We start from the raw sequence: 24155 nt of genomic DNA, 5'->3' as shown, positions 1-24155 counted from the left end.
TACTGGATGGCTCTGTATTCTCATTTCAGTTACCTATAGAGTAATTTCAATACCTGGCAATACTTTTGTCCAACGTCAATACTGTCAACTGTCACTTACTGTCAAACGAAATGGATGTTTGATTTCTTCGTATTTTGTTGTGGTTATCGAACTTTTTATGAATTAAGACCGTATTGAAGGAAAATTAAGAAATGGCTGGAATGTCAGCTGCTAATGCAGCTCCTATTACAGCTACCGACAGCTTATCACAAGCTCTAAAGGCTAATATAATTCCCAATCAAGAATATTTACTACAGGTAAGTTGCTTTTAATATATTTTGATATGTTGGATAAACCTAAGGCTTTATATAATCCTGTTTTGACTGTGCTTACAGGGATCTGTGCTAGATTCGGCTGTAGAAGTTTTACTTCATCGTCTTCGAGGGTTGTGTGATAATGTCGACGCTGGTCCGGAAACATTTGATGATCAAGAAGTCTGTTTTAGCCTGCGGGACCCTAACCAACAGGTAGATATAATTTATATGTTACTAAGACTTTGAATGTTTATGTTACTGAAACGGTAATTCTCGCAAATGACATTTTGTTATGAGTAGTTTTTTTTACATTGAGTCTGGAACCTGGCCAAATATATTTCATGACAATAGACACACCAAGTATTGCCCTGTGTGTAACTCTGCCCCACATTGTATATGAGACATAACAAACAATTTAAATAATCTGATTAGACTAGTGACTATATAGATAGACTACCTTGGGCCATATAGTCTACTACACTGACCAATACAAACTTAAACTAGATAGAAAAGTGCAGGACAAAGAAAGTTCTCATGCCTTAACAAGAACCAAAATCATTATCATATAATCACATTACTATTGATTATTATTTTCAGGCTGCTCCACTAATGTTGCGAGTAAGAAAGGCGCTGGACTACAGGGACATGCCATTCCAACTTCGCTACATTGGACAGCCGGATCTGGGAGACAAGAACAGGCCTACAGTGGTGCGATCAAGCCTTGATATAGCTTGCAGTGGAATGCTCATAGATTTCCTCAATGAACTAGGATGCAGAATTGAATTTGAATATAGTGTTAAAGGTAAAGTATCTTTTGTGAATTTTCTTTTTTACTGAATAATATTCTAGGATACAAAATTGATTTTGGTAATACTTCATAGTCATCACATCAAGCAAGCAAAAATGTCTCTTTTCTGAATGGTTCATAAGTTTGTGATAAGTGTGTTCATATTCAGTAATAATAGGTTTATTAGCATTTACTCCACTCTGAATAATCAGGATAATCAGGTGTGCCAGCACCTTTGCATAAAGGAGAAATATACTTATTTGTTATTTTCAATTTTACAGGTTACATGTTCAGAAAAGGTCGCATGAAGATAACAGTTGCGAAGGTTTTCAAGATATCCCAAGGGTCAATGCCCCCAGAGCCTATATCTCAGAGTTATCTGGTTGAATTATCAGTGAGTTTAGATCCTTATACTTAACTATAAAAGTTTAGATAAATCCATCAATTTTTCTACTGTGTATGTTATCATTGATGCCATGATTGCCATCGTTTTGCACTCATGATGGTCTGATCTTAAAATTTTTCATTCCAGGATTATTAGTAGTTAAATGTGAAGAATGAAACATTAAAATTAAGTTTTAAAATTATAATAGAAACTTGAATGACAGTCAATGTCAATACCAAGTTTTCCAAAGATGTTCTGTTTACCTCTCAAAGTTCCTTTTTATTAAAAACAAAATAACTAATGAGCCTTCATTTATTTTATTCAGGTCCTAGCACCTCAAGGACAAGACGCAATAGCAGAGGACATGCGCGCATTCGCAGACCAGCTGCGACCTCTCGTCCAACTCGACAAGATCGACTACAAGAGGCTCGGCCACATAGGCGTCACATAGCCCATGTTCCTCACATAGGCTGGCCTCACACCGACCGACGTGGACTACGCTGCCTCATCGTGGACCCAATAGGTTGGTGTGAAGACAGCCTTTGTAGTGCAAAAGCACATTTAAATACTGGATGAACTAGACTTTTTATTTATTAAGCATTATTATATCAATACCATTATAGACAGTTGTAAAGTGCTGGGTTTTTTTGGTTAAACTCGACACAGTGTGCAGGTGAACTTAGATATTTGTTGTTTTTACAGTGGTGTCTCAAAAGTGAATTGCTAATTAGTGGTTAAAATAATCAGGAAAACTCAATATTGTAACCAGAAACTTACTAAATCTAATAAATGTCACATATATTGAAGCTCTGTGTTAAACTTTATCAAAATTATTTACATTAGTAGATATGGTCCTAAAATCTTATGTTGTTTTGTTGATCGAATACATTATTTCTTTAATATTTTCGTTGAGTACTATTGTCTCACTCTCTCATAAGTTAACTGCATGTTAATGTCTGTAACTCCAAACAATCTATGCAATTAGGTACTTATCTACGTATTCGATAACAATTAGTGCCCAATGGCCTGCATTGGTTACTAATTGGACCACTTATATACCGGGTGATGATTATATTTACATATTTTATCTGTTTCCTCAACAATGGTAATATGTAGTAATCATAACGACTTACTAACAAGGTTATTAAATACAATAGTTTAACATAATTAATAATTTTAAATAGAAATAATATAGTTGTGTACATGTTTTTCATATATCCATACAGAAATATGAAAATAGAAAGTGATTCAGTTTCATCTGTACTTTAGTACTAGGTTTAATTCTCTATAACATTTATTACGTAAATCATTTAATTAAATAAAAATACATTATCATATAAAATCTGGGTTCTTTTTTGAGTGTAACACTGTGAGATGTTCCTCGCCGTAGTCGAGATCTTCGTGTTTGTATCCGTGGACGTAAGCGAAGTTACCGAAGTACAAACATTTTTCGTATTTCATCGGGAAAAATGCTGTATAACAATAATTTTACATCACTAATCTTAATACACATATTTTACCTATAAAGCTATATATATATCGCCTTTTTTTGATTCGGAAGTTTAGTCATAAATGCGTGTAATAATATACCTAGATAATGCAACAGTAAGAAGCAGTAAATTATGGAATAGCTAATAATATGGTTGAGTAACAAACCACTGTCTTCCATGCAGTTGTACAAGTCCATTACGCAGTGATTGTCGAATATGTACGTCGAGTTGGATTTGGGGTCGAACGCGCAGATCTTTTGGAAATACGTGGGACATACGCCGCACCTGTTGGACGTTATTATTGTTTATTTATTCTAATAAATGTATCATTAACCCCTAATACTTCAGTAATTTTACAGTTTCAACTACAAGATTAGATTATTTATAAGAACTATTCGAATTAAGACTAAAAACAGAAAGTATTCTAAGAGCGATGACAACATTTCCGGATTTTTGTGTAAATTAAATTATACAACCTGTGGCCATCTGGTGCTGGGTTAATGCGATAAGTTAACGGCTCTACACGTCCATAGTCCTGTGCATCGGCCCCTGTAGCATGACATGAAAAAATAATTAGATAGGTGCACTATACATTTTATTATACTGAAACTGAACTATAAGTATTAGGTATGTCACTTACTAAAAACAATGAAAAAAAACCACAAAGTCAATCTTACATACATATTTCTTATACAACAAGTTGTTCAATGTATACCTTACATTGACTTTCTTATCTTTTAATTAAATGCTTATATGGAAATCATGACATCAAATTAATTAAGTTTTCAACGGATGTATGTAAAGTGGGCTTAGCATTTTTTGTAATCTGCAATGACTGCTGGCTTGTTTTGTTGGAAGTTAACGGGCGGAATCTTAAACCTCAAGTAGAATCGGTTAAAGTTATATAACTCGGAGAACAGGTCCATCGAAGAGTCTATTTTATGCATGTAATGTAACATGTCTGTGCGAGAAGCAGTAAGGTAGGTAGTGATGTGGCGAGTGGCGACGAACGTGCGCGGTATCACGATCACGGGGATGAGTCACCCGCTCGCCGGCAGCCTGCTTCATCGCGGATCCGCTATCCACACGATAATTATTATAATGAGATGCCCACCCCCTGACCTCAAGGTGCAGATAAGACGTGCCAACTTGCTGTGTCCTTTAATTGCTATTTCAGTTACTGACTGCTGTTTTTGCATTGGTAACTAAGAGCGGGAAAGACCAGTTTATAACGTGATTACTTTAAAGTGCCTCAAACAGAATGTGGCTTGCCTTTGTTATTCGGAAAATACGCTTACAAACTTGTTTTCACGCGCTACGTAAGTATCTAGGATAAAGTTGCGTTTTCTCTATAAAATCATTCAACGTCGGTCGTGGAAACTAAAGTGAACCTAACGACCGCCGTCAACATTGATTAGACCATCCTTTACGCACGAATCACGATTACTCATTATTATGCATCATGCGTAGACACTTATGAACATAGCAAAGGCGCGTAGGCCGATCGGTTGCGTGGGCAGCATGACAGGTAGGTGCTGCGGGGTGCGGGCGAGGAGGTCGGAGGGGGGGGGAGTAGGTGCTGTCCACACCAGACTCACTGGCGCTGCGCAGCCGTGCCGGTTTACCTTGACGCTCACCCAAGCTGTAGAGCCCTTAAACACCGATAGGTAGGTACTTCAGATCAATGCATTCTAATTGTTGGCTTGCCTGATTTACGACTAGATAGGTACCTACCTACTATTCAGTTGTGAAACCGACTGTGATTATGTAGGTGCCTATGTGCCAGTGTGCATGCTGAAGACAAAACAATAGATAGATATATGCGATTAGCTAACTGAAATTGATAAATAGTCGTCATGATAAGAGGTAGGTAGGTAGGTAACAAGCAGTAACAAGTGAATAGTTTATGCATAAAAAATAATAAATATGTATAGCGACGTGAATGCATTTATCAAATTCAACACTTTATTTCAAGTGTTTCCAAGTAATAGGTAGATAATAGATATTAAGGTACTTATAGAGGTATAGATATTTAGATTTGAATTACATATTAACTTACAGGAATTAGTAAACTAGGTACTTTTTAGCAAACGTAGGTGGCTAGGTGGATACCTATACCTACTTACCTATTTATAAAAGTTTGTGCATGTCCATGAGTTGATATTTATTAAGACGTAGGGACCGAGTCTAGAAACCCTTAGGTACCCCATTAGGTACCAGCTTTAATGCCCAAATAATGGTGCACGCAGGAGCACTAGGTATCATAGAAGAAATTATTTCTAATTAAATAGTTACGGGTTTAGTTGGACTTTACGATCAAAACTTTGTACAACGAACGTCAACGATAATAAGTACCAATTAATGAATGAAAATGGATATTATAACGCAATGATTAGTCATTGTAAAGGACTTGTTGGTAGCAGTAATAATAATAATAAATTAACCATGGTGAATGAACAAAAACAAAGTATGGCGTAAGACGTCACGTGGTGGACGCGTCATTTCAATGGCGATTGAAGAAAATGGGTGGCTGTTTCTATGGTGGGTACAGACAGACAGATACAGAGTGGGTGTGCTAGCTTGGCAACTTGCCGCTACTTATAATTACAGATACTATTGTGTAATAATATTCTAATTTTAATAAAGCTGTCTAGATGTCAGTAGGTACCCACCTACGCAGGTACATACCTTATTCAAAAGAAATCTTCAATACAATCATTTGAAAAGTTTTACAACAACCTGTATCTTCAATAATAGCACGTTATAGATGGGCATGTATTATTTCGTAGGTTTTCACACTTCCTTCACAATTGGACTATTAATCAATTAAGTAGATAAATACAATATATACCGTACTTAGATTAGATTTTTATCAACTTAACAGTTTCCTAAAGCTAAGTTAGTATTGGAAAATGGCGCTCCATACGGTGTATATAGGTACTTACTCAGTAGTTCTACAACGTAGACGTGCCTACTTTATGTGATATCTACCTATCTCTATCTACATTTAATCACATTAGAAATTGTAATTAAGTAGTCATTAGAGGCACCTGATTAAAATTAACATGTAAATGCTTGTTGTTTTGCTTGTTGACTATTTATTTATTACTGTTAACACAAATACCTCGGTGAAGGATCCCACAGTCTCTCGGCTCCATTTCTCCTTAGATTGCGAATACTTAGTCACCAAAGCATTTTACAGCACATAATTTTGTAGGTTTTGTGTACAAACATAATAGCTATGATTATTGTAGTAAGCGTAGGTACAGGTTTGGATTGCAAATTGATAAAAGTAAATCAATCAGCCTAAATAATAATCTGGTTGAATTATGACAATGATTACAATAGACGAACAGAAGCCCAAAACCAATTGATCCTATTAATTAACTAGGACCCCTATAGACTTCTGGCATAATAGCTAATAGGTACCTACTGTCAACTAATTTAAGAAAATACTAGAAATTAATAATAACTTTAAATTATTCAGTTTATTAATGTATATATTTAATTTAAATTTAATGGTTAGTATTACCTAATAATTGAAGGTACAACATAAGTTATTATTAATTCTGTTTGTTTATTTACACTTGTGTATACATATAACACATGATGGATTACTTAATAATGTTAATTCTAACATTGTTATAAATAACTCTGCTGACAAATTAATCCCAGAAACAGTTGACGCAAATATGAAATCCAGTGGATTCTGAAAATTATATTACACCTTATGAATTTATTACCTAGGAAAGTAAAGAAAATAATGAAAATGTATGTGCATTACGTGTAGCATAAACTATCAATATCGATAATAAATCTTTATTCAGACCAGATACCTATAATTATTATGCATGGCAATGTAACTTGAGCATTTGACCTTCAACGGTTCGCTGGCTTCGTGTCTCTGAACTTAATAACTCAAGAATGCCCATAATGGTTATTTGCCCTTAATGATAAGGACAGCTTGGTAATTCGCACATCTCAACTTAGGTTTCATTATGATAATGTCCAAAAAACAACAAAAGTATGAATTAAGTGCAATTTCACTAATAAATCTTTACAAATAAAAAAAATTGGAGTGTCTGCTGTTGTAATATTGAAATAACTGACTTTTACTTCATGCATTTCATATACATAGTTACATACGACACATAACCAAAATAACATTTGTTCCGGCTAATCTCTGAAATGGCTGAACCGATTTTGACGGGACTTATACTGGCAGATAGCTGGTGTACTAAGGTACTCCTTAGTTAAAAGTAAAAATATTTTATTTCGTAAGTTTGCAATGAAGCTTGTAATCCACGCGAGCGAAGCAGTGCGCGTCAGTTAGTATTTAATAAATGTGGTTAATAATAAGTTCGCTTCGATAGGTTTTCCCTAGCCAGGCAAATGTTTTGTTGGGTTCTTGAATATAGAAATTCTCAGTAGGTATTATGAAATTTATGGATTCGTGTTCAGTGGTTTGTAAAATGTTATTTACGGTTATAAAATAGATTGAACTTATGCTATAACCGTAATAACAGTATCTGAGTAAATACCTAGTGTTGTAGGTACTTTTACCGTCTATTCATGTAAGGATAGGTATGTATGACATAATGTGTGGATTGCCGTTCGAGGATAAACACTAATGTTTTGTTTATGTCGGGTTGTTCAATATTTTTGTCTGTCTCTGCAGACTGCACTTGCACTCTATACTCAACTACTATTAGCGGTAGCGTTGAAAAGATATCGATTAGATATTCATGCGAGTTAAATAGAGTGAGAGTGACGATCAATGCTCGCAACTACCTGTCCATTTTATTTAACGGGTTTCAATGCAAGTTTCTTACGCCCTTCTTGCCCTAAGTATGAATTACTTTACAATCTTCTACCTGACCTCATCCTATTGAACGTTATTGCATTGTAAAATGAAAATGGGTACACGACTACGCAATGTAAGGAGCGCAATAAATGTCTCAATTACGTTTTGCTATAGGTAATTCCACAAAAAACATTTTCATGTAAAATGTAAAAAAGACGAGACCGTAAGAGCTTGCACTGTCAAAAAGTAATCAGATTTCATGAAGAGAAAAGTTTCTAACTCTACACGCGCCAATAACTTTACACTAAATTTTACTCTAGTTCATAGCTCGTAACGCGTAGTTCGTAACAGTGCGTAGCGCAACGAATTATGGTCAATATGCTACGAGCCACGTAGTATGCGCTACAAAATTCGTGCTACGGGCTACGAAATAGGCGCTACAAGTTACGGACTACGCGCTTCAAACTACGTACTAAGGGCTACGAAATATGCGCTACGAGTTACGGACTACGCGCTTCAAACTACTTACTACGGGTTACGAATTATGCACTACGAACTACGCGTTACAAACTATGCGCTACGAGCTAGGGCTACAGAATTTCGCCGAAACTTAATATATTAATATATATTAAGTTAAAAATATTACTCTACATGTATACCATTTCTTATGAGAAATAATTACTTTTTGATAGTGTGAGCTATATGATTTCGTCTGGGTAACATTTTACATAAATAATTTTTTGTGGGATTCAATTTCTTAGGCTTATAAAGTGTAGTTGAGTATCAATTATTATTAAGGTATAAAAGAACTTCAGAATAAGTTTCTACTCATTTTCCTTGCGGTTTACTGTTTTGTTTGCTAACGTATGAGCTACGTAGGTAAGTACTAATGTACGTAGGTACGTCATACCATTTACTCGTACAACACGCAACAATACTCACTGCTAATATGTTCAATGTTGATCATGTTGTAATGTTCTCGTACTACGAAATACAAGTTTGGAAGTTGTTAAACATCAATCAATTCTGTCTTTGACTAATAATTGCGCCTGTGATGGGAGCAGGAACCGAAACAAAGCATTATGAGAATGTATCCATGAATCCCGAGTGTCTACCATGAAGCAAGTACAAAGGCTGAAAATGCTACATAACTTGGTTGAAAAAAACTGAGGTGAAACTGCGATACTATATTATGTAGTTCTTATTAGGTTACATAGACTGTAATGCTAAATTATATGGATCATAACAATTTACACTTTGATAGAAACTCAATCTTAAAGAATATTCATAGTATACAACAACATATCTATTCCAAACATATCTATTCCCGACGGAAAACATCTTGGCTATAATAATATTTAACTCGTGTGTCGCTATTTACATAGGTAGAAATTGGAAAGCGTATGGCATGCGCATTGAGCTAATTCTTTAAATGTCCATTAGTCATTCAGGAGAAACCTAGGCCCAATGGTAATTTATTCAGCGGATTAGACAACTCTCCATATAAAGTGCGACCCACCTCAGCACGCCGGCCAACTTGCTGCGTAGCGGCAGGCAAGCGGTGCCGCGGTGCTCACTACTCGATAAATTATCTACTCGCACCGACAACACACACATACACAATATCACACCTACTTTGACACGCCTATTTATGTGTAACGCCAATACATTATCTATGTGGGAGTAGTGATGCGTCCACAGAGCACGACCACAGCATGGAATATATTCCTTTGTGTTGACATTATCCACATGATGCAAACATATCACTTACAAAGATTATCTATGTATTTACCTACGGTACGGTCTACAAGTTAAGGGGCATAGCAGAGGTATAGAGCTTTCCATCCCAAAGCTTTTCTTTTTTTTTCTAGAACAGTCCAATTGTTAAACGCCTTAGTTACTAAAAAGCAAAATACTCACAAACAAGTTATAACAAGGTTTAAAATTACAGTAGAACTCCAATTATCCGAATTAATGGGGACCGGGACCCATTCGGATAATCAAATATTCGGATAATCGGATTTTTTTTTAAAAAAATTGCCATTTAAGAGAATAAAAGCTACGTTATTGAATTAAATTGCGGGGGGAAGTCAGTGTAGGCACAACGGCAAGTTAAGACAAGTCAAGTCAAGACTTGACGCGCAAACACTGGCTTCGCGGGGGGGGGAGAATAATAGCGCACTTAGACTTTTTTGGACAATTTTTGTGATTCGGATAATCGGCGATTCGGATAGTCGGAGTTCGGATAATTGGAGTTCTACTGTATTGAATTTAAAGCCAGTGAAGGCTTAACTCAGTGTAACTCATGTAGAGTTACAATATTTTCAGGTTGTGTAACAGCGCACGATTGCTTCTGTTTTATTCTACACGTGCAGTAGGTAATAAAATAAAACCTGCGACCACCTGTTTATTGAGAGGTGATTCGCATGTTTCATGATCAACAGTTGGGCCAATTTATTGGACAAATGACACGATATAACTTGGGTCCTACATTTATGAACTTTATCACCTAACGGCCAATCTCATTAACTTTATAACCTACGTGGCGGTAGACTTGGCTACTAGAGACAGTTTTTACAAATATCGTTATTTTAGCACATTTTGGCTCATCAATCTGGGGGCACGGCAGTGCCCCGCCAAGTTACCATCCTTTTCTCGAAGCAATTCGGGCCTTTTTCGATATTTCGGTTGTGGAGTAATTGTATTTTGTATAAACACGGAATATTTAAAATTTCAGCTATTTTATTCATTGTTAAAGTTTCTAAATTTTGTCACTCACTGTCACCGATCATCAAAAGTAAGGCACTTCTAGCAGACTTTAGTGTGATCTAATAAAATAATGTGTCATTTCGGGGATTACTTATTTATGCGGTGTATAGGAAGACGAAAATATGGTGAAGTCGGGGAGATGTTATATTTTCATCAAAAGTTGTGAGATACATGTAATACCAAGTCGGTTAATCTATTTAGTGTCTACTTGAAGGACCTTCTGTCTTAAGTTATTACATAAGTTATTATCATGCCAATATTAAAAATATTTAACGTTTTAAACAAATAGATCGACTTGGACATCGCATGAAAACAAAATGAATATTACAATATTATATTAGATTCTTTAGTCTCTCGCGCCTCACGCGATTGAAACTCTCGTTCCTGTTGGTCGCTGGCCCGTCGTGCTGTGTAGTGTGATACATACTAATAATCAAATCAAGCGATGTCCAAGTCGATCTATTTGTTTAAAACGTTAAATATTTTTAATATTGGCATGATAATAACTTATGTAATGACTTAAGACAGAAGGTCCTTCAAGTAGACACTAAATAGATTAACCGACTTGGTATTACATGTATCTCACAACTTTTGACGGTAGAAAGACTGAGCTGCGAGACTTGGGTTTTTTACAGGATGTTTTTGATGGGATTAAATTTTCCCGTCTAAGAAACTGTGTCGTACGTATCAACTGCCAAATGTCAATGTGTGCGTCACCATATCGCCAGATTCGTTTTCTGAGAAGCGGTGGCGCGGGCGCAGCGGGGCAAGGCGGGGGGAGTGGGAGAGGGGTACAGGCCGCGTCAGGTCCATAATAATGCGGCGGGGCGAGGGCGGTGCGGAGCCCGGGCGCCGGCCCTGCCAGACAAGTTGTCGCTGAACCCCGGAACCGATGTTCGGAGGCCTCCCCTGCCCCGCGCACCCACTCGCAGCAAATTACTTGGCGCACCCAACTTCTTAACTAACCAGTTTATAACCTATGTGGAATTGGTTACCGATAGGTATCATCATTACGATCTGAATGTATTTTTTATATTAGAAAAGCTGTTATTTTCACATGTAGCTTTTAGCGTCCGTGTGTTAAGGTTAAATTCTCATAAATGCGTTTTTGCTAATCAATGCTACATAGCAAGCTTATCTATGGTAAGTTGATATATCAGAATGAACTTTCTTTATCTAAAATACTAATGTGTAGTGGATGAATTTAAATTAACGTGTACTATTAACAAAGCGTATAAACGGATAAATTTAAAATTATTCAATTTTTCTTAAATGGCGTCGTTTCATTTATTATTTTGGTCATTAATTTGTGCAATGTTCGCACCAGATATTGACCGACCGGGCATACTTCCACAATGACAACGAGCCTGAGTCATTCTTTGTTTCGAACTAGGTCATCTACTCCATATGGATTTACCACTAATTGATAAGAATAACATTTTGTAACAATTCATTACAGTCCTTACTTCGATTGGAGTATTAACTAACTTTATGACGCAAGTAGCGCGCTGGATTAAATTTAAATCTGTGCTTTAATCACTTCAAACAAAGGAGATTATAATATATCCAAAGAGATTTAGTGTTAGTTCCCTATCTCATCAGTATCTCGGCTTATCTGTGGCTGAAGTGCTGAGCGCAGTGTCGCCGATGATCCTCGTTGCGCCACAGATATTTATGACATCGGTCACACAGAACGTAGCACCGCTCGGGTGGTCCGCCCGTGTGGCGGAGGCACATAATCAACAGGAGTTTATCAAGAGGGCAACCGTTAAAAACTCATGGAAACTGATATGAACCCGTTTTAATGATCTCAGCCAATAATACCGCGCTTGCCGCGGCGAACACAAATTAACTTACGCTATTATATTTCCACGAAGGTGAATTGGAAACCAAGTAAACCATGATAAGTTTGTAAAACTGAAGTTTTAAATATAGTGGACTAGCACTTGTAAATTAGTATAATATTAAAGCTTCAGCTTAATTTATACTAGATCAGATTCGCAGTGTAGATCATTCTGTTTTTTCTTTTCACTTCAAACAAGATGAAAAGTCAAAATCTTAGCTTGGTAACGCTAAATTTAGAATGCCTAAAATATTTGTGTCTTGGCACGTTGACATTCGGTAGGTGTAACAATGCCCACAAGAAGAAATGTAAGTGATTAGCGCTTCCATTGGCACGATTTTATTTGCGTCACGGCCGGTCGTCGTTCGTGAAAGTGCACGAAAAATATTCATTGTCACACCATTGACCCTTGCCTTGAAGCTAAAGTTCAGTGTTCACGTTGTCGAACACACGCAGTTATAAGTACTTTAACAACAATTAGTCGCCTGTTATTATGCAGTCTGTCTGATTTATTATCTGATTTAGATAATACTCAATTATTACATAGAGGTATCAGGTATCTCTAATATCACGCCTGTATTTTTCTGTAGATATATTTAGTATATTTTCGGTCCATCTATGTGACTATATTGAGGAAAGTGCAATGAATTGTCACAAATTCAGACTTCCTTAAAGCTATTCCAGCAAAATCAATTTCATGTAAAACGTTACCAAAATTTAAAATAATTTAAAATGGTTACACAGTAAAAAAATATTAAGGCTCATGTAGGTCTCTAGTTACATGTACTGAACATAGAGGCAAGTTCCTTACGTTCCGGGTTAAAACTTGAAGCCCTAACTTCACAACTCTACGCGTAAGTCAATAGCAGACTGAGTATTAGAAGTTTAGTTTAGTTTGAAGTGACAGGGTGTACTACAATCAATTGATCGAATAAGTACTAAGTATAAATCGAAACCAAACGGCTCTACGGCCATTTTCACTAAGGTGTTGTGACGTTGTGTCTTGGCAAACACGTGATTTTCACTCGATTATTTAATTGCTTTAACATTTTGACATAAGTAAGATTGCCGGTTTCGATAAAACATATCTGTTGATGAGTAATTCGCGTCTCATTATATTAATTTGATGTCAATTCAACTTGGAAGCAAAGTTCATAATTCAATAATAGCTACAAATATTTCTGAGGTTTCGTACCTAGTAACTGATTGTATGGATAAGTTTTATCATCCTCGGTCTGGCTGTTTGGTTTGGGAATAGAAGATTAAACTTTAAATTCCAACCCATTTTTTGTAAACTACAGTTCAAGCAAACTTTATCATTCAGTTCTTTGAGTATGTATATCCTCCAAAACCTCTAACTACCGGTAAACATTTGTAAGCAAGACTTCGAAAGTGAAAACCGCTACTGCAAGCGAAAGCTGGATAGAATATCTTTACTCGTTCCATTCCATATCTACTCCTGAACATTCTGAATTATAAGGACCTCAAATAAACCTGTGTCTGTCCAGAATAAGGTTGTTTTAGTGGTCGATTTAAATTACGTTGCAATTGTAAGGCTTATATGAATGTTTGCAACTGATAAGATGACTTAATACTTTCAGTAGGTACCTACCTACTTACTAAATAGCGTCCACATGTAATATGACTAACCGAGGAAAAGTTACGAACATTAGTAATTTGTAAAGTGTTACGAGATGATGAAGTGACAACGAATTAGTTGTTGTATTTGGCAACGACCACAGTTACCTGCGTCACGGTCGGTCATCGGTACTGAAAGAGTCTTAACTCATTGACGTGTCCACAGTAGGTAATTTCTCTCATAAGCCCTCAACACTATTCTATTTTCTTATCTTCTTGTCATAGGTACAGTGCGGTCCTACAAACAGTATAGAGTGAAAAAATATGTGAGAAAAAATAATCGATCTTAAAACCCCCTTTTTTGAAGTCAAGAACAGCTAGAAAGCCATTTCCAGCGGAAAAAGAATACAAAAATCTTTGTGCTTCCCATATCAGATTCTTCTTCAGACTCCTAAATAAAACTTTAAACAGTCTTAGATAATGAAAAAGAGTAAATGGCACATGAAGTGGAAATCGGATACGCTAACCTTGACCAACAGTGTCATCCAATCTGTCGGTCATAGCTATTACCTCAGCGATCATCGCAAATCTATTGTAGCAGCTGTGAATGGCTCGCGTGCTGAAGCTCATCACTTTTGTACGTGATGTACGAAGAGCTTACACTTCCGACAAAAAAATGGCAGAATGATCGACACCTGCACAAAAAATCTACCGTTTGTTTATCTAAGTAAGTTCTAAAAACTGTGCCATTGTTATAGTACTCGGTAGTTGGTGTGTTCAAGTAAATAGGTACGTTCTGAACGCTTTTTGCTATTGTCAGCAGAAGAGGAGCGCTTTGCTCCTACTCTGATTATGATTATTATTCCGCAGTATTTCATCTTCCAGGAAAATAGAGGTAGGTTCTGTGATTTTACTCCTAATGTTAGGTAAGTAGACAATAAGACCAAAATCATTTTTGCAGTCTTCCAAAAGTAGTCAAGTACTCATATGTGACTGTGCAAACCGTTAAGCACTTAATTTAATCTGATCTTCTTTGAATTACTTATTAACTGACATAACAGTGTCTCATCTGCGTACCAGAAAGTTTTACTCTTTGGAAGTGAATAAGCGGATACCGGAGTCCATAATTTGAAGAATTCCCATTAATACTTGAACATTAATCGGTTGCTGGACCATTTCACTATTTGAAGCTACACACCTACATTGCTTGATGAGAAAGTAAAGTGGACGAGGTTAAGTTTGCTGTTAATGTGCCAAACGGTACGAGGAGCTCGAACTACATTATCAGAGGTACCGAGGCTGGTGTCAAAGGGCGTGCTGATTGCGTTACACAACTACACTGGCAACGGACGTGTTTACAGAGAAGAGACGTTTCAACGCCGCCGACACCTCTCTGATCTCACCGAACGGCCGCTATCAAAGCCAGACGACATCAATTAAAAGAACCGACCGGCTTGTGTGCCTGTTAACAATGTCTTGTTTTGAGGATGATCATGCGATTGCTTTGTGTGGAAAGTTTGGTAGATAAGCTTATTTTATAGGTAGGCAACGAAGTATAATTCTGCGTAGGCCTTAAAATAACATTCATGAGAAAACAATTTGGCTGTGTTGTGCGTGCAGGATATGTGAACGGACTCGTCGGACAGTCGGTCGATGTGAGCTCGCTGAATATTATAATTAGTCGAAGCCGGTGTGAGTAATGGCGTCGGAAATAACACGCGGGCGGCGTTGGCGCCAAGCGGAGCGGCCATCGAGCACCGCACACAAACGCAGCGCGCGCGCAGCCGCGCATCCCCTCTGAGCCGAGCGCGCGCCGACCGGTCTGTCTTGTGACTTGAGCTATTTATGTGCTAAGGAGTGACGTGACTCCGGCTGATTTATTTAGGAGATCACCTCACGGAGACTTAAAGGTTGCTCTATTATTATTATTAATTACTTACTTGTGTACTTTAATATGTAGGTACTCACAATAATTGAGAATTGTGACATAGCATGACAAGCGCTATATATTTTTAAGACACGATATACTACACCCACATACATTAATGTATAATTATTAATTTTGAAGTTTTTTTTGAAACTAGCAGACGCTTCCTCAGAGCTAAATAAAATATTTTTGAGCATATTGACAACACTTAACTTTGATACTTTAACAAATAATTACTCATGGCTACTTCAAAAATAAAGGTAATTAAATACGTATCAAAGATCAGTAGCAGTAACGCGCAGTGCACTTAACTCTATAAGGCTTCTTAGAAACTAGTCCTGGCGTGCCTATGTATGTACCTGTTAAGTATTTGTAGTAGGTACCACAAAGCATTTACCGTTCATTTAGTTTTATTACACGGTGAGCTGTTACATAAACTTAGACACATTACGTATTGCCGAGTGCATATTCTATTCTACGCATAGCACGTGAACAAAATGCATCGCTTGAAATGTAGATAACAATCAAAGTTAGGAGTGAAATAATAAAGGTTGAAGGACCACATTCCATTCATCTGAGTTGTTCCCCAACAAAGCAGTGAGAGTTAGATATTTCTGTATGATTACGACTAGCTGAACTGGACTCTGACATCAAAGCAAACCATATTAGAAATCGAGCTGCAACGGGTACATTCAAACATCTTAACATTTAAAGCAATTTCTGGAAGAGGCAAACAAAGGCACCGCGGTTAATTAGTCTGTGTTTGCGCTGAAGAAACAAACCCGCTCTAAAGACAGACAACACCAAAGGATATTCACTTTATGCCGACACACACACATCCGGATACCTACCAAACAATTGTACTAGTCGTGGAAGAAAGAATATCGTTCCAGCAGTCATGCGTAAAAACGGAAATCTGTACAACTTGCCAATAAACAACTGTAACTTTTCAGGGTTAGAAGAGAGAGAACTTGCTTGCTTGTTAGAGTTGTATACTGATAAAAAAGAGAAATTAGCTGCATTTATTTACTTTGATACAACTTGGTGAACTTGGGTATTCTAAAAAACAGTTAGTAATTATTCGAAATGCAGTTAAGGTGATGAAGGTCATTTTGCAACGAAACCGATGAAGGTAATGGGCTCTGGGTTCTAATTTGGCAATTGATTGCAGTATTGGTTACACAAAATTTCTTCAGTTATTCGCCACTCTTTTTAAACCTGCCTAGGTCTAAATAGAACATTTTTTTTACATTTTTGACATAGTTTCTTGCAGCAGTGACAAAACTGGCTTAAAGCAAACGAACAGACGTTTTCTTACTATCTGCTAAGAAAAGTTGTATTATTTTTCTTTTTATGAAAAGCCCAGCCAGATGTTAGCTGAAAATTACAAAACAACGATGTGAACGAGACTGCACGAAGCATCAGTCCCTTGAGGAAAGTACGGAGAAAAACTATTGTTATATGACCCGTGAACTATAACAGAGAGTGTATCCTGTGCTCGCGTGTGCCAAAAATATCCTTGACTTCATAGTTGATGCCGTGCCTACTTGCTTTATGGCCCATCGCGTCGTCCGGCAGAACATCGTAAATATCACACTCACATCTGCAAATGCAACTCGAACACTAGGTAGGTACCTATTATATTATGCGGCTCGCTAAATTATCCACCTCGGCTGTAAAACATGGCGAAATACCTATTTCAATACATACGTCAAAGAGACGTCAGTGGGCTGTCGCTGGCGTCGTCAGTGCCCGGTCGAGCCACAGAAATACTTACAGGTCCTAAAGCATATTTTTAATGTGAGCTGAAGGGAAACATTTGGCAACTTAAGTAGTTTGCGATTATTTTAAGCTTGGACATGACATGGCTCCTCTCTCTGCTCTCACTCTCTCAGTCGCAGATATAATGTCGTTAGAAGCGGCTGAACACACTGCTCAGGTAATGTGCGCGTACTTTATTATCTTGTAAGTATTCACTTCGGGACAATACATATTTTAAACACTTACAACACACTTTACCATCCTATTATCATGTACATGTGTTCTCCTTGTTATAATGATGTCAATAGAATAAATAACTATCTATCTATTTACGTCTTTAACAGAGTAATAACATCCGTACAATACGGAATTGTGGTTTCAGAAAAAAGCTTCTGGTATTTTCCAGAAACAACAACTTGTTATTCTACTTAAGGTATTTACCTGATAAATTTTTACCTCAAATTAGTCATTATCAATACCTAATCTTATGCAGGTTTGTAAACACTTACTCTCTATACTGTATCCTGCCATTTATTTATTGCACACTACAAGCTTACAAAAGTATTTGTCCTCTGTCGACACATCGTTTTTTTTAAGTAATAAAGCTGCGTGTCTTCTTTATTTTTTTAAATACATTGTTTTAACTTAATTTTAAAAACCATGGGGCTCCACTTTCTGTACAAAATAACCATAGGGATCTTTTGAAACCCTTTTTTGTACTAAATAGTGGACATCAAAGGTGGGCTACTTATTCATTGGTGAGAAGTTCAAAAGTTGCCGCCTAACGCCTTTTGTTAATGCCTCCATTAGGTAGGCTTCCCTTGTTTTTAAAACCTCACAAATGATTTAAAATAAAAAATCTACAGGACAATGTAATCGGATAAGCTGATAGATACAATATTTTGTTCTATCTAAAGAGCCATAAAAAAAAACAATTTACTGAGGTAGTAGTGGACCGTTAATGTTATAAGGTAACTTAAAGTTTCTTGGAACTCAGTACCTAATTAGTTTTCCTATTTATTTATTTTTTTAAATTATGCAGACAAGACAAAGAAATAAAATACTAAATAACTATCAAAGGATAGACCAACACTTTTATTAGTTGTCTGTATTCAAGTGTCAAGTAACTAATTAATTACATAAGTACCTGCTTTCATGTTATATGTCAATGGGCATAACGGTATTGCAACATGTAGATGGGTAAAAATATAGTACATAATAGAAAAATCGGAAATCATCCATCAGCTAATATGGGAAACTCGGCAACTTCAATTAACACAACATTCCAATGTGTTCCGACGGTTATGGTTGTGTATTAATTGAATTGTAGTAAACCAATTATTTTAATAACCAAGTAGCTGGTAGTGGCGAGTTTTTTCGTTATATCGTCAAAGTAGCGGCCCTAGTGCGGCATATGATACAAACATACAGACATACAGGCATTCCACATGTGTTGTGGGACTTGTGGGTTTAAGCGCGACCGGGGACCGATGAACGCGCCTTGCCTCGTGCCGCCCTGCCGCGCCAGACTGCTCGTCGCCATTACGTTACCCCACACCGCAAATGTTCTCAATAATAAAACAACTACTTTATTGTTTCAGACTCAATGCTGAATGTGTTCGTTGAAAACTAACACCATAAACGCACTGTAGGCACTTTTATTTAAATTAAAGTTATATTTTCCTTTGAAAAGTTCGTTGTATTCCATATTGGTAGGTAAATACTGCAGTTTAAACTGCATACCTATTAATATAAAAAAAATATTTTATACATCAATAGGTACAATAATTCTAAATATTACCATACTTTTATTTGGTTTCATATTGTCATAATATTTTCTGAGAAAGTCAATTGCATTGGTGAAACCGCAGAGGGCATGTCATCATTAGGTCGTACCTAACTGTGGCTCTGAGTCCTGACGTCGACAACACACCATATACCTAATGACTATTCATGACTCAATCACTTACTTCCAATACAAGTACGCACGTTTTATAATAAAAATCCAAAATTTTACTTATAGGTACCCAGTATTAGTATTGAATATAGTAGTAATATGTCATCATACACGCAGTATTTTTTTATATCAACTTGAAATTAATGACTGACAATAAGTTTGCAGATTCTCTAACTTTTGGGGCATTATCCTACTTTAAGTGGAGTAGATAGTTATTATTTATTCTGAAATATAATTATTTCAGAATTGATTAGTACTGTACTTCTGACAAAAAGATATAATATGTAGAAAATCAGAAAAATTACAGATCGACATGTCACGGGTTTTTTTGAAGGGGGAAAAGCATCTAATGACTTTTCCCGCCTTAGGCGAGGCGAAAGGGAGTGTCACTCGTACTAACTCTGCTATTCTACTCTGATGTGTTACCTATGTGAAATTGTAACAAAAGAAATAGAGCTAAATATTAATATTTTAAGCATAAACGTAAGTAACTATTAAGAATTAAAATCAAAAATAAGTTGTGAGAGAAACTATCTACATACATTTGCCTACATCGGCTCTATCTTACTCAATTTTGAGAACTATATATGCAAGGAATAGGAAAGATTAGCCTTACATCCATTTGTAAATTCGTTATTAGGGTGTTTGACGATGATTATAATGAAAATAAATATTATTTGTTTGATATTGTTTGTACTAGGAGACCGTCGTAGTATATTATTTATTATGTACCAACTGTTGCACATGTTTGATATTGTACTATAAATTGCATACATTATTTTGATTTATTAAACTTCTATAGACTCACATCACTTTTGTATTTTATTTTTATTTATATATTTGACGAAGCGCCGTGGTCAGCAAGAATTCTTGAGACTACACACAATGACCACGTGGCTCATAGTCATTTAAAAGTTTGTCTTAAATTATTTTTATGAACTCTAGATTTATATTTTTGGTTTTCACTTATTCCAGAATCTTTAGAAAATCATTTAATATAATCCAGCATGTCATATAATCATGAAAATAACAATACTGTAAATTAAGTTTAGGTACTCATAGATAAAGTTCACCAAGAGAATTCCACGAACACTAAAAAAAGTCTTACAAAGATTTTGTAAAAGTATAATAGAGATTACATCAGGTAGGCAGGAGGATAGCGCCGGCGCTACCTGCTGTAGCGCGGCCAGTACACTTTCAATGAATCAAACAACGTTTTAGTAAACAATCCTCTTTATTTATTCAATAATAATAATAATAGACGTTATAATATTTATATTCTTTATAAATGTAGGTAAGCTTCATAAACCCCACATATAAAAATACAATCTTAAACTTTATACACAAAATATCTGTCATCGGGTGATGACGGCATAATGCACTATGGCGGCGTGAACATTAAGGCACGATGATAAAGGGCTACGCCCCAGGCGGCGCCAGGCGGGCGTCAGCGACTAGATCACAGGAGTTACGGAGCAGGGCTCCGACGGCACACTCTCATCTGAGTGGAGCCGGGAAGGAGGGAATAGGTGAGCACCATCGCGGGGCGGAGCACGCAGCGAGCGCGCAACCCGCCGCGCTTTGCACCGGTACAAACGCTGACACATGAACGCCGCTAGACACAGGCAGCGATGCCAGCGATGGTCGCTTTTCTTCTTCGTCTTCAAGTAGATACGGCCGGAATAGTTTGAAAGGCTTGCGTGTCGGACAAGGTGCCGTAGGTGGCACATAGGCCGGTTGAGGCGCAGGTGGTGGTGTAGGTCGACGTACTGACAGGTCGATGGGCTCAGAAATTTGCATAGGCACAGGAACGGGCACTGGTACTGGTAAAGGTGTGGGCACTTGCACCGGTGTGGCTACTGTCACTGGTGGCGGCGAAGGCAGCCGTGCGCTCTCTGGAGATCCAGCTGCGTAAGGCGGTGGCGACGGCGCTGGTTGCGGCGCTCGCCTCAGAAGTGCTGCTCGAAGTGCAGGTTCCGCTTGAAGCCACTTTTGGATTTGACGACGATGTATTCCGAATTTTCTTGCTGTAGCTCGTTGATTTCCGCGACATTGAGCGTCACGCCTGTACGCTTCGAGAACTTGCAGCTTAAATTGTGGTGGGAATATACGGCGGGAACCGGCACGGCCCTCTGAGCGACGGTCTGAGGGCGCGGGGGCCGGGTGCGTGTGGGCGGCGGCCATTATTTGGAGAATACGTGTTCGCGTGGCGGTTGTCGGCGCCGGACTGACTGTGGCTGCTCTCTCGCCTCGACACGGCGCGGATGTTGGTGGCGCGCCGCTGCCTGTCCAACGTGCGTGAGTGTGCGACGTGAGTCTCGTATACATATAAAACTGCGTTTACACTGCCGATTCAAGTGAACCGTTTTATTTTTTAACTAGGTTCTGCCAGCGGCTTCGTCGGCGTTCCCGTTGGATAAAAAGTATGCTACAGATTCTGTCTGTATACCAACTTTCATCAAAATCTATTCAGTAGGTAGTTTCAGCGTGATTGATGGACAAAAATTCAAACAAACAAACTTTCACATTTATAATATTAGTGTGATTTTAAAATAATAACAGTATCTTATGAAGGGCCATAAATCGACGATTACCTAACGGTTAATTGATTATTCTAGATGATTAGTTAATTACAAAATTACTCCTTCTTTTTTTATATTAGGTAGTTTTCTTATCGAAATATCTTATTTTTTAAAGTCAAGTCATTGTGAGTATACCATTGCAACTTCAGTAAACAACAACTTTTTTGTTTTTTTATTTAATACCTCTCATAATTTAATTTTCATTACATTAATATTAACTTTAAAAAATATATGTCTTAAAAACTCACTTGTGTACGCAGCTTTACGCAGTAATCTCGCCTCATTCTCGGCGTGAAAAAATGCCGCAAGTGGGAGCCGATAGCACGTAGCGCCACCATTTCTATCTCTTTCCTGAGCACAAAGTTTCGCATTGTAGAAGAAGACAGATAATCGTGCCCTGCCCCGGTCGCTGCCACATCCGTTTACGAAACAAGTTTGCATGCGATGTTGCCACTTAGTGCGCGCGGGCGGCTCACGAGCATCGAGGGGAGCGGGCGGATAGGAATGCGCACGGAATGGCAACGGTGCCGACCGTGGCAGACAGGGTGTCGCCGACTCGCCGCCGTAGACAGGCCGTCGCTCGGCGGCGCTAGCCCCCCTTACACCCGCGCGCACCCATCCCACCCGCAACGCACATCAACAAGTTATTTCGGCCCAGCCTGTTGCGTTGTTATAAGATCTCAAGTAACATGGTTCAAGCGGGTGGTTACGACGTTTTGGGTCACAAGGCAAAGTTAGCGCCATCGCTGTTTCGAGGAAAGTTGTTTTTTTTGTCGAGCGGCCGCCTGCTGCGCCTGCCTCGCTCGCGTCCGGCGACCGTGAAAATAGCGATCCAACACTAAAAAGGACCGTACCTTACAAAATATTTTAAAATGTTGTATTTTAAATATTAAAACTATTCCTTATTTTAATTTCTTTATGAAATAATCAGACTGTTGCTATTGCAAGTATACATTAAAATAAAGTTATGTTTCTGGTGTTCTTTTATGAAATGCTTAAATATAAAACTAGTCATTATTTTGTATTTTTGTAAAAATATTTGAAACCACTAAGTGCATACATGGAGAATATTTCCAATAATTTACAATGAGTAGGTTTGGCTACAAGAGTTGCAGAATTTTTATTATATTTTTCTAGTAATTATGTACCTACATACGTAGGATGTAATTACTCTCTTAAATGTAAAAATAATAAGGTAAAAGAGCCTTTTCTAGAGATATTGTACCCACAATTGTATTTAAGCAAATGATAAACATACAAAAAGTATGGTTTAGATAGCCTTTGACAGCATTACTGTTGGCTATTACTGGACTGCGTAGTAGAGTTCTTGCAATTACTAATTTATCACACAAATGCAATACCTAACAACTAATAAATTGCACAATTGTACACAATTATGCAGATAACTGCGTGTTAAATAAACACTGACTCAATTTGATAAGAAAATCAGAGCCCAGTGACAGCGTTAGTACCTACTCTACATACAATATTATTATCTTTAGAGATCACGTCATCGGTACTAGCTCGGAGGAAAATTATTGTATTATCCGCATGTTACTAGGAAGTTGAGAGGTGTTCACGAAAACATGACTGTGCCTCTTATGAAAGTATATTTTTCAGTTTTACCATGATAATATTTTTCCAGTACTTAATCAATTACCTATCTACCTATATTACATTTGCCTACAAAGATAGCCTACTAACTAATAGTACTGGTAGGTAATTTTTTGCAGGAAAAAAACAGGAAATCTGTATTTAATCCCTCATCACTAATTAAAATTGTTTAATTTATTAACCCTAAGTAACAATTAAAATAAACTGTTGTAGTTTTACAACGCGTTGATCTTTGACTTCTTAACTTTAGTGAAATAGTGATGTGCCATAACTAGTGTGTGATCCCGGGATGTTTGTAAATTGAAACTGAACATGTTACCAACTTTTACAAGTACCCCGGAATTACAAACAATACAATAGTTCTT

The 24155-nt window shown here is 37.3% G+C and overlaps 3 protein-coding genes across 3 annotated transcripts; 1 reads left to right on the top strand and 2 right to left on the bottom strand.

The window, feature by feature from the left end:
* The first annotated feature begins 91 nt into the window (after positions 1-91).
* Positions 92-2807, top strand: LOC118262652 (mediator of RNA polymerase II transcription subunit 18). Its single transcript, XM_035574189.2, has 5 exons — positions 92-296; positions 375-506; positions 891-1095; positions 1362-1474; positions 1791-2807. Exons 1-5 carry the CDS (start codon positions 192-194, stop codon positions 1914-1916), a joined length of 681 nt encoding a protein of 226 aa, XP_035430082.2. The 5' UTR covers positions 92-191; the 3' UTR covers positions 1917-2807.
* On the bottom strand, positions 2725-22812 carry LOC118262653 (uncharacterized). Its single transcript, XM_050697235.1, has 4 exons — positions 22425-22812; positions 3432-3504; positions 3122-3240; positions 2725-2937 (listed from the first exon to the last, which is right to left on the bottom strand). The coding sequence occupies exons 1-4, from the start codon at positions 22615-22617 to the stop codon at positions 2798-2800; spliced, it is 525 nt and encodes a 174-aa protein (XP_050553192.1). The 5' UTR covers positions 22618-22812; the 3' UTR covers positions 2725-2797.
* Positions 20810-21888, bottom strand: LOC118262654 (proline-rich protein 36-like). Its single transcript, XM_035574191.2, has one exon. The coding sequence runs from the start codon at positions 21776-21778 to the stop codon at positions 21092-21094; it is 687 nt and encodes a 228-aa protein (XP_035430084.2). The 5' UTR covers positions 21779-21888; the 3' UTR covers positions 20810-21091.
* Positions 22813-24155: the final 1343 nt, after the last annotated feature.

The sequence above is a fragment of the Spodoptera frugiperda genome, chromosome 12, assembly GCF_023101765.2.
Source record: "Spodoptera frugiperda isolate SF20-4 chromosome 12, AGI-APGP_CSIRO_Sfru_2.0, whole genome shotgun sequence".
NCBI lineage: Eukaryota > Metazoa > Arthropoda > Insecta > Lepidoptera > Noctuidae > Spodoptera > Spodoptera frugiperda.
The sequence above is the reverse complement of the archived record's forward strand: the minus strand, read 5'-3'. Positions and strand labels throughout refer to the sequence as shown.

Excerpts from the sequence above, each read along its gene's own strand:
- LOC118262652 (XM_035574189.2), top strand. The coding sequence starts at position 192 with ATGGCTGGAATGTCAGCTGCTAATGCAGCTCCTATTACAGCTACCGAC. Across the intron at positions 297-374 it reads ATCAAGAATATTTACTACAG|GGATCTGTGCTAGATTCGGC; the intron begins GTAAGTTGCTTT and ends CTGTGCTTACAG. Across the intron at positions 1,096-1,361 it reads ATTTGAATATAGTGTTAAAG|GTTACATGTTCAGAAAAGGT; the intron begins GTAAAGTATCTT and ends TCAATTTTACAG.
- LOC118262654 (XM_035574191.2), bottom strand. The coding sequence starts at position 21,778 with ATGGCCGCCGCCCACACGCACCCGGCCCCCGCGCCCTCAGACCGTCGC.
- LOC118262653 (XM_050697235.1), bottom strand. The coding sequence starts at position 22,617 with ATGCAAACTTGTTTCGTAAACGGATGTGGCAGCGACCGGGGCAGGGCA. Across the intron at positions 3,505-22,424 it reads GCGTAAAGCTGCGTACACAA|GGGCCGATGCACAGGACTAT; the intron begins GTGAGTTTTTAA and ends GTCATGCTACAG. Across the intron at positions 3,241-3,431 it reads CCAGCACCAGATGGCCACAG|GTGCGGCGTATGTCCCACGT; the intron begins GTTGTATAATTT and ends AACGTCCAACAG.